Consider the following 11116-nt stretch of genomic DNA (forward strand, 5'->3'; position numbering starts at 1 on the left):
CTCCTTCTTTGCTTCCTCCTCAGTGTCAGGCACCGTTTCGTGATCCCAAACCTTCAGGTATAATAAAGACAGTAATATTTCCAATGCTCAATTACGTATTCATGGGGGAATTCTTTATATACGAAGGGGCCAATTTCAATCAGTAAGTCACTCCCTTAATTCTTACTCTGGTTACCTTGGCTAATGAACAGCATTGGTAGCCTGAGTAATGAAAAAAACGTAAGGCACACTTCGCCAAATATAAATTAAATGTGGACCGATTGCCAAGTACAAATACCTATAACGTTCTTTGAAATCTTAAAAAAAAATGTAATAATGTTGGGATTGAAATAAAAAATACTTCCCAAGGTCAGTGGCTGAGGAGGCATTAGTGGCCTTGATGTTTCTCGACTCTTCTCCCGCCCCCATCCCCATTTCCCAATTCAGCCTAGACCTAGCAGTCCGACCACTGCCTTCGGGGCAAGGTGCGGGGGCTAGAAAGAAGGGTGGGGGAGGTGGGGCTGAAACGGAACTTCATTGTTCGCGGGACCGACTCTTCCCGAAAGAGCCCGTTGGCAGCGCCTGCGCAATGTGCGCTCTTTGTGCGGGGCTGCAGCAAGCTGGTTGTTTGTGTGTGTCTGTTGGAGGCGGTGGAGGGAGAGTCGGAGGGGCGTGGTCTCTTCCGTCGCATTCTGATTGGGCTCTCGCAGGAAGGTGGGCGGGCACAGGGCGGAGCTTCTGATAACAACACTCGGCACTGAGGCTGAGGCTATTTGTTGCTGCGCCGCCACCGCCCGAACCATGGTCCGCGCTCCACTCGGGCTCTCTTAGCAGCAGCCGCCGCCGCCGCCCTGTGATCGCTGGCTTCACTTCCTCCTTCTCTTCTTGCTGAGCCACTTTCCTCCTAGAGCTATGACCGTCGTCTCCGTCCCACAGCGGGAGCCACTTGTCCTGGGTGGCCGTCTTGCGCCCCTGGGCTTTTCCGCCCGCGGTTACTTCGGGGCCCTGCCGATGGTGACCACGGCCCCGCCGCCTTTACCCCGGATCCCGGACCCCCGGGCACTTCCTCCCACCCTTTTCCTCCCTCACTTCTTAGGGGGAGACGGTCCCTGTCTGACCCCGCAGCCTCGCGCCCCAGCACCTCTGTCCAACTGTAGTCTAGCTACGGCGGGAGGCACCCCTCGGGCAGCACCAAAGAAGCGGCGAAAGAAGAGGGTGCGGGCCAGCCCGGCGGGACAGCTGCCCAGCCGCTTCCATCAGTACCAGCAGCACCGGCCGAGTCTCGAAGGCGGTCGGAGCCCCGCGACGGGCCCGAGCGGAGCGCAGGAAGTCCCGGACCAGGCCGCCAATTTGGCCCCGGGTCCTGCGGCCGCAACCCAAACTGAGGAAGCGAGCCTTTTCCCTGGCCCGGTGCCGCCCGCGGTGCCCGGCCAACCCTCATTCAGAAGAGAGGTAAGGGCCGCGAGAGGGACTTGGGGACTGTTGGGGAGTTCCGGCCCTTCGATGGGTCCGGCCGAGCTCTGGAATCTGGGGCCCTGCACCGAGGGGTCGGGAAGAGGGGGGGCCGGGGTGAGGGGCGGCTGTTTACTCGGGAGGGAAGTTTCCGTGACGCCCGCTCTGTTCTAGCCCGGGGAAGAAGGGGGAGGGGGAGGCATGCGCTGGCGCTGCTGATTGGCTCCCGGAAACCAGCCAATGAGAGGAGCGGCTGCGCCCCAGCAACAGCCCCGATTTAGAAGGCTGGCTGCGTTCCAGGGGGTTTCGGTATTCGGGCGCGCGGTGGGGTGGGGGAGGGAAGGGGCCCGCGGGAGGCTGACGTCAGCGCGCGCTACGTGCGCAGCGCTCCGGCGCTCATGAAGGAAGCGAGGCCGGCTGGCAGTGGTAGGGGAAAGGGAGGGCGACCGCTTTCGGCTCCCAGGCCGTCGGTAGTTCCAAGACTAGTTGGCGGTGCGCGTGCACTGTTTCACCGACCGGTTGTGGGACTTGGTGGGCCACAAGCGGCTCCATTCTGTTTGGCTTGCTTTTTTGCGATGAGAGGTGCCCCGTGTGCGGCGCCGGCCCAACTGGGGCTGTGTCCCTCGCCGGCAGACCTGCTTAGCTATAGTTTTATCTTTAAAAGTTGGCAGGAGCGGTGGCAGTTCTTGCCTCTTTGAAACGATAACATTTGCTTGCTAGTCTATTAGATGAGTGGAATTGTTTACATATACTTTATACTGTACTGGGCTTTATTAATGGAAGGTAATTTTATTACTTGTGTCCAGAATGATGAAATTTTAGAAGTTATAAGATGAATTGGCGTTATGCCACCCAATTTCCGTAGTGTTGGGTTAGGATCAAAAGTTAGAGCCATTTCTTGTTAGAAGAATACTGGAGAGATTTGTAGTTTCTCTCGCTGTACCCTTGGAAAAAAGTCAAATTTGACCGCCGTGATTACTTAATTATCTTAGATTCCGGTTTTAAAATTCCGTGGCTCTGAAATAGGTGTAATAATGTAAAAGTGAGCTTTTGTACGTCTTGTTTCCTGGTTACCAGTAATATTCTTTTATAGAACTGTTAAAACCAGGGAACGCTGTTGGCAGTTACTGACATGGAATGTTACCTGGTGCCCCAGCTTTCTATTTTTGTGTCCCGCTACCCTACCATATTCCAAGTGTTGGAAGGGCAGTGATCCTGATGAATTACCGTATACTTTTCCATTGGGTCGTGGCTCTCTGTGAGCATCACTTGAGTTACGAAAGTGATTAGACCTGGTGTCGCAAATTTCTTGAAGCAGTTAAACCAGGAAGTGGGGGCAGGCGGAAGCAATTTTCTTATTATGTATTTGCTATAAGTATGTATACTTGGAAAAGGTAGTGATTAGTATTTAAATTTTTATATTTAAATATTTGAAATTTTGTTTTCAGAAGTTGGGAGGTAATTTTTCTGTTAGCCATTATCAAAACACTTAATCACTTAAAATACAGTTCTTACTAATCAAATTATTCTGCAATAATTTTAAAAGGATTTGTCTAAAAGGTAAATAGTAATCTATAAACATAGTTTTTATTTTTAACCAGATTCAGCCAACCAAAATGAAAGCATGTGAAAATTTCTCTTGGCATTATCGTATTGTAAAACCTCTGACTTTGGTCAAAGAAAGGAGGTTGCATATGTTTGGAAGGGACCTCATTACTCTTACAGTTACAGAAAGATGAACTTGGGGTTACTGGTTTTTTTTTTTTCCCTTTGGCATTTTAGAACTGATTCCCTACATTCCATATTGGTGGCAGTGGTGATTATATTTTTAGTAGTAAACTTAGATGTGTGCTTATTTTTAAGTGCAGGGAGCACATAAACATTTAGTCAGGTCAGGAAACTAAAGTCCAGGAGAAGAAAATATACTAGATACATGCTGTGAGGTTCGTGACTAATTTTTATCATGAACTGTATTCACTTTTATGTTCCTTGTCTTTGTAGGTTTTAAAATCAAAGATGGGAAAATCGGAGAAAATTGCCATTCCCCACGGCCAGCTTGTTCATGGTATACACTTGTGTGAACAACCAAAGATAAACAGACAGAAAAGCAAATATAACTTACCACTAACCAAGATCACCTCTGCAAAAAGAAATGAAAATAACTTTTGGCAGGATTCTGTTTCATCTGATATAATTCAGAAGCAGGAAAAAAAGCCTTTTAAAAATACTGAGAACATTAAAAATATGCATTTGAAGAAATCCGCATTTCTAACTGAAGTGAACCAAAAGGAAAATTATGCTGGGGCAAAGTTTAGTGATCCACCTTCTCCTAGTGTTCTTCCAAAGCCTCCTAGTCACTGGATGGGAAGCACTATTGAAAGTTCCAACCAAAATAGGGAGTTGATGGCAGTACACTTAAAAACTCTCCTAAAAGTTCAAACTTAGATCTCAGATTGCAGTATGTCTGTAAAACATTTTTTTTCCAAAATCCCTGGACTCTTGAAAAGAAAATTGGTACAGAAATGGAAATTTGCCTTGTAACATACAAGTGCAAAGGAGTTTCAAAAATTACAAACAACTTGTATTATATTTTATATTTTGTAAATACTGTATACCATGTATTATGTGTATATTGTTCATACTTGAGAGGTACATTATAGTTTTGTTATGAAAGTATGTATTTTGCCCTACCAAATGGTAGGTGTTTTGTATATATACAGTGGAGAAATTTTAAGTGTGCTAAGGCACATGGAAGACCGATTTATTTGCACAAGGTACTGAGATTTTTTTTTAAAGAAACAGCTGTCTAATCTCAAGGTGAAGATCTAAATGTGAACAGTTTACTAATGCACTACTGAAGTTTAAATCTGTGGCACAATCATTGTAAACATGGGGTTTGTTTGTTTCTCTAAATTGATTTTTGCCTTCTAATCTGTAATTACTGGAAAACTCCTATTCCCATTTTTACCAAACTTAATTTCTGGGTTTTGGTTTATCCATTCAAATTTAAAATACCTCTAATTTTAATGCCAACAAAATTGGTTGTAATCAAATTTTTAAATAATAATATAATTTGGCCCCCCCTTTTATACTAGTCTTGATTCTTTGTGTGTGACTTTCATGTTTGAATGTGTGACTAGGAGATGGATTTTTAACTTTCCATTTTACTGGCTAAATGTCTTAGTATTACTAATTGTCCTTCCTCCTTCTGATATTTAGAGGGTCCAATAATTTCACCGTACTACCTCTAAGGGGAGGAATTCCCCATTTTGCAATGGAAACTTGTCGAAAGTAAAGCTGGTTAGTTTATAACTTAGAATATATTTTTATATATGAACTGTTTCATAAAGTACCATTTGACTTACCATATAATTTCAATGAAAGAAGATGACACTTGGTTTGGTTTATGATATTGAATGGTGGTACTTAAACCAAAGGAAGTGTAATTGATGTTAAAGTAGGTGGAGATTTGGATTCTAGAGTTTGCTGAAAGAAATATAGTAGCTTATGTAGTTTTACTTTAAAATTCAAACTTTGTTTTCTAAAGTTCTAAAGGACGAATTTTCCCTGTGTGATTTTTAGTTCTACAGAGCTAAAATTTATCTTGAATAACAAAAAAGGTTGTGGGGTTTTTGGTTGTTGTTGTTGGTTTTTTTTTTTTTTTGAGTTTTAGGCAATACTTAGACGGGAAAAGAGTGTTAAGAGGGTATATATGGTGGAATAGATAAGGTGCTACTATCTTTTCAAGAAAAGTCTAAGGTCTTGCACATTTGGTTCATGCAGGAGGGGAGACTTTCTGGCTATACAAAAGTGGGTGGTGTGGACACAACCTGAGAATGAATCACTGTTACTGATGAGCTGTGCCAGGAGGGTATGGTAACTTGTTACATAGCCACCACAAAACCTGAGAACTAGTTAACAGAAGTGCCTGCAGTCTTGTTTACACAGTTCGTACATAATCCAGCCAACCATTCTTTGGCCCTGGCTATAAAATGCTTCATTCTTGCATGTATGTAGAGAAAGCTATACTTTGTTATTATATATGTTATACATAGCTAGCATTAAATGCATTAGAAAAACTAACAACAGTAAGATTTCAATCTTGTAAAAGTTTTTTTAAGATTTTTTCAAGAAGTGTTAACACTGGTAAAAGAAATAGTAATTATAAAGTAATGGGTTTTGTAATTTGAAGAGTGAATAAAGTTGGCTGAATTACACTACAGCTGACCTTGTGAAAAAGTATTAGCAAACTTAAAAAGTTAATTTTGACGTTATAGTAAAATGGTATTCCGCAGCCTTAGTCTCTTCGGACTGCTGTGACAGTAGAAGGTGTGGGTAGCTTATATAAAGTTATTTCTCAATCCAGTTAGCCGGAAAGTCTGAGATTAAGGCACCAGCAGATAACGTCTAAGAGCCCACTTCATGGTCCATAGATGGGAGTCTAGGGGCTTGGGTGCTTTCTTGGGCTCCTTTTGTAGAGCTATTAAGCCCATTCATGAGGGTTCTCATTTCCTCCAATGTTACTGTCACTGTTTGGTTTTGTGGGTATATAAAGCAAACACTTAAGAGTCACCAGCTTCGGGCCTAAGTTTTTACCTAGTAGCCTGGTAAAGGGGCTCATCATTGTAAAGGGCTGAAAGGTTTATATGTGAGTGGAAATTGTTCTATGCAGTGGCACTTCACTATAGAACATACCTGGATGTGAGGTACTATGCTGAAGTTGCTTTTAGATAAGAATACAATTTGATACTACTCAACTCCTACTACTGATAAAGTGGCACATACTGCTGATACAGTAACACCATAGGACTTTCGTTTGCATTAATCTTGGTGCTAAGTATTTTAGTGTCCTTGTAGGCAGATAAAGGAAAAAGAAGGTAAAAGACCAAATCGCACTATTAGAAGGTTGACAGGAATCATTGTTTTCAAACTTAAAGGTGGTTTGTAAGTTAAAATACAGATTTTAAGGTGGTTTATGTGGTTTGTGAGTTAAAAGACTAGAATGTATCAGGCAAATAATGGACATTTTATTAGGACCAGAATTCAGGTTTTTAGGCATCCAGTTGACCTTTGAATAACATGGGTTTAAACTGTGCTAGTCTACTTACCCATGAGTTTTTATGAATACATATGTAAATATAGTATAGTACTGTACATGTTTTTTTGTTTTTGTTTTTTTTCCTGGAGCTCACTTTATTGTAAGAATACAGTATGTAATACATAGAAAATATGTGTTAACTGACTCTTACCAAGCTTCTGGTCAGTAGGCTATTAATGGTTAAGTCTTAGGGGAGCCAAGTTAGGTGCATTTTTGACTGCATGGGAGTTGGCACCCCTAGCCCCCATGTTGTTCAGGGATCAACTGTACTATGTAATCACCCCTTTCCTTCGCATTATTTTAGTATAAAGCTTGTGTGTCATACAAATGTGGAAGTGAAATGGGGTCAGGTCATACCACACTTGGGGAAAACCACTTGTATTTCTTTTCCCTGGAACATGATCAGGCTAGCTAAAACCCACATTACTTGCTTTTGTCTTTACTTGCCCTCTTTTCAAAGCCTTAACTCAACTTTTGGTGATGAGAAGGAACAAAACCTAGGCCCTATCCCTGTGCCGTGCCCCTCAGCATCAGGCTCCAGAATGGATCTGGGAGAGGGCAACTGGCAGCCCACCCAAGTCAGGGTGAAATTGTGAGGAGCTGTTGCTGCGGTAGATAGGCTAGACTCTTGGATGCCTTGTCGTCCCTCAACCCCCACCATCTTCTCAAAAGCAAAGCATTTAGATGTCTGAGGGAGGGTTTGGGTTGTCCTGACTCAAAGCCATCCACCTCTGCCCTATTCCTGGTTCCTCCAGAGGCATAGTTGGAGAAAGAACCATATTAAATGGTTTAAGAATCCAAAAAAGGGCTGCTTTTGAGATTAAGGAGGCCTTCAAGTGGTAGCATAAAGGCAGGCAAATTGTGAATGGGGACACCAAGCAATCCCTTCTAGAAAGGAAGGGAAAGAAGGGTTTAAAGATGCAAAGGAACTTCTATTTGACATTCACATTTTGTGTGAATCTCCATTCCTGCCATTCCTGCTCAAATAGATGCAAATACCTTCACAAATAGTTGGAAAATCAATTTTAGAAATTCTGACCATAATTTGAAAATTTCCTCAATATTTAGTCACTAGTTTTTAGGGGTTTTTTTTCTAGCAATGTGTTACAAATATTGAAATCAATGAGTTGGCTTAGATCTGACATCTCTCCCAGTCTGATTCCAGAAAATGGTTCATTCCTGCAGTTTTGATAACACATTTCTCTGTAAGATTATAAAAATTCTAACAATGAAACTAATACAGAGTCCCTGTCTTTTGGAAAATAAAACTGTCTCAAAACACCCCTTCCCCCCTTGTTTGACATTTCTCAGTTCCTTTGTGACATTTCTGAGCAGCATGTCTACAGTTTAATGTGCGGGGGCTTACGTGTGAAGTATGTTCAGGAAATACAAGGATAAATGGCAGAACAGAAAGCTAACTACAGGTGGCTGGGGAAGAAATGACAAATGTAACTAAAATACAAGTTGCATTCCCCTTCCCTACAACAACAAATGCCTGAGGGGGTGAAAACAAGTCATTATTACCAGAAGGTAGTGACTAATTCTGGTGAGTAGGGATTGTCTACTTTAGAATATGGTATCTTAAATTTTTTTTTTTTCAACGTTTTTTATTTATTTTTGGGACAGAGAGAGACAGAGCATGAACGGGGGAGGGGCAGAGAGAGAGGGAGACACAGAATCGGAAACAGGCTCCAGGCTCCGAGCCATCAGCCCAGAGCCCGACGCGGGGCTCGAACTCACGGACCGCGAGATCGTGACCTGGCTGAAGTCGGACGCTTAACCGACTGCGCCACCCAGGCACCCCCAGAATCTGGTATCTTAGAAGCAGCACTGAATTGGGCCTTAAGATATTTGACACAGTATTTGACATGTTAAGAAAAATAATTGTCAGAGTAAAAGTGCATGGACAGTGGTGTAAAAAGATGTGGAAGACTTGCAGAGAAAGGAGATACAATATATTGAAGGGTGTACTGGGGTAATAACCTGAAGGGCCTTGAATGTCATGCCAAAGAGTTGCAACTTTCTTCTGCAGGCATGGCAGAGCCATCAAAGGTAAATAAGGGAAAGAGATTCCTGCTTTAAAAAGAAAACGGGTGAAAATATGGAGAACAGCTTGGAAAGGAAAAGCTTGAGGAAAAAGTGTATGTCAGTAGTTTAAAATAAAAGAAATGGGATTAAGGACATTATCAGAGGGAATACCCAGGCATGGACTTACACTTGGGAGATGTTTTGAAATTAGAATTAAGACTTAACCAACTGCATGGAGGGTAAGAAAAGAGTTTTTATTTATTTCAGGGTTTTTTTTTTTTTTTTAACGTTTATTCATTTTTGAGAGTGAGCAAGAGAGTGGGGGAGGGGCAGAGAGAGAATGAGACAGAATCCGAAGCAGGCTCCAGGGCCCAAACTCACAAACCGCGAGGTCATGACCTGAGCCTAAGTCAGTTGCTTAACCCACTGAGCCACCCAGGTGCCCCAGAAAAGAGTTTTTAAATTGGGCAGTTAGGGAGATCAAAACTAGCAATTAGAGAACTCTAGAGGGGGATCCGAATTATAGAAGGTAATTTTGATTTGCACGTTGAATTCTGAGGGGCGTTTAGGATAGCCACATGGAAATACACAGCAAGTAGAAAATAGCTCAGGCCTAGAAAGTATAGCTTTGGTAAGTGCACAGAAGCACTAATTACAACATGAAAATGGAACTGAAATATGAAATATTTTGTCTTCCTGTAGCCTCTCTTTTTCCCTCACAAGGCTTAACACTTAACAGTACTCTTGACCTCACCCTTTCTGCCTCCCATGGACTCTGAACTTCACCTATGATAGCAAATTGGTTTGTTGGTATTGCCTCTGAATGGTGTTAAATGCTGGTTGGTTCTCTACGTACCTGTAAAAGTCTGTTAGGAAACTCTTTTCCAATTTAAGTTCTGAATTCTGATATTGGGGGCCCACTTGTGCAGGGAGAAAATAATAAAGTTTACTTCTCTTTTGTTAGTCTGAGATTTCAAGCTGGGTAAAACCAACCTTTTATAATTTATTTTATTTTTAAAGATTTATTTTTATTTTGAGAGAGAGCCAAGGGGGGGCGGGGCATGGAGAGGCAGAGAGAGAGGGAGACAGAATCCCAAGGAGGCTCTGCACTGTCAGCACAGAGCCCATGCAGGGCTCAAACACAGAGATCATGACCTGAGCTGAAATCAAGAAGAATCAGATGCTTAACCAACTGAGCCACCCAGGTGCCCCTTATAATTTTATTTTTTTAGTTTACTTACTTTGAGAGAGACAGAGCAAGCAGGGGAAGGGCAGAGAGAGAGGGAGAGAGAGCATCCCAAGCAGGTTCTGTGCTGTCAGCACAGAGCCCAATATGGGGCTCAAACTCACAAACTGCAACATCATGACCTGAGTCGAAACCAAGAGTCTGATGCTTAACCATCTGAGCCACCCTCGTGCCCCTCTTATAAATTATTTTAAAAGTAATCTTTAGGCCCAAAGTGGGGCTCAGAACTCACGACCCCAACATCAAGAGTTGCATGCTCTAACCTCCTGAGCCAGCCAGGCACCCCTAACATTTTATACTTATATTTCCCTTTTTTGTGCATCTCCCATCTCCGAATGACCCTCCATCATATTGCCGAATACATTGTCCTTTATTTAGAGGGTGGAAGGCTCCCCAGTTTCCATGGCTTCTACACATACTTGGGTATGGAAAGGCTGTTGGTTTCATCATCCTCCCATATATTAAATTTTTGAAAGACATTTGCTGAACTAAATACGTTTTAAAATCACGGGCCTGTCTTGCTGAGCATCCGATTCCTGGGCTAACTCCTCAAAGTTGTTTTTTTGTACTCCTTTTTCTCCTGAATCCATAAATCTTCCAAAAATCACCAAATACAATTTTTTTACAATGATTTTCAAATGGAGAGAGTATGTTTTGAGATGAGATGGCAGAAGTGTGTACGTGCAAATCATGTATAATTCAGGAACTACTTCTTTTTAATCAGAAATTTGAGAGTACATTTTATAGAATGCTGTTTATAAACACAAATTTAATCTTTGAAAGAAACTTTCTTTAAAGTTTTAGATAAGCTTCTTTGTAGGTATGGGGTGGATTTTTAAGAGTTATGGATAATCTATTTTATGCTTCAACTAAATCCCTTTTCTTTAAATTTCTTGGATTAGGTTGTCTTGAATTAATCTCTGACAGTTTTCAGATTGTTACTTTTCATATCCTTTGCAATTATCTTGGAATTCTAAATTAAATACGCTGAAATGTAGAAGTAATGTTCCTAACACCCAGGAACTGTATTTATCAAGTTTAAACTCGTGCTATAATCTCAAATAGAATTACAGTTTAAGATTTATAAAAGGTGTTGGTTGCGTTTACTGAGGGTCCATTGTTGAGATCTTAGAATTCATTTTATCTTTTTTGATTGTTTTGTTTTGAGGGAGAGAGAGAGAAAGAGAGGGAGGATCTTAAGCAGGCTTCATGCCTAATGCGGGCCTCAATCCCATGATCCCAGGATGATGTCCTGAGCCAAAACCAAGAGTTGGACACTTAACCGACTGAGCCACCCAGGCTTCCCTTAGAAT

At 42.1% G+C, this 11116-nt stretch overlaps 1 protein-coding gene across 1 annotated transcript; it reads left to right on the forward strand.

Moving 5' to 3' along the window:
* Positions 1-729: 729 nt before the first annotated feature.
* PNRC1 (proline rich nuclear receptor coactivator 1) lies at positions 730-7811 on the forward strand. The gene is made up of 2 exons (XM_047859717.1): positions 730-1431; positions 3433-7811. Exons 1-2 carry the CDS (start codon positions 892-894, stop codon positions 3874-3876), a joined length of 984 nt encoding a protein of 327 aa, XP_047715673.1. The 5' UTR covers positions 730-891; the 3' UTR covers positions 3877-7811.
* Positions 7812-11116: the final 3305 nt, after the last annotated feature.

The sequence above is a fragment of the Prionailurus viverrinus genome, chromosome B2, assembly GCF_022837055.1.
Source record: "Prionailurus viverrinus isolate Anna chromosome B2, UM_Priviv_1.0, whole genome shotgun sequence".
In the NCBI taxonomy this organism is placed as follows: Eukaryota; Metazoa; Chordata; class Mammalia; order Carnivora; family Felidae; genus Prionailurus; species Prionailurus viverrinus.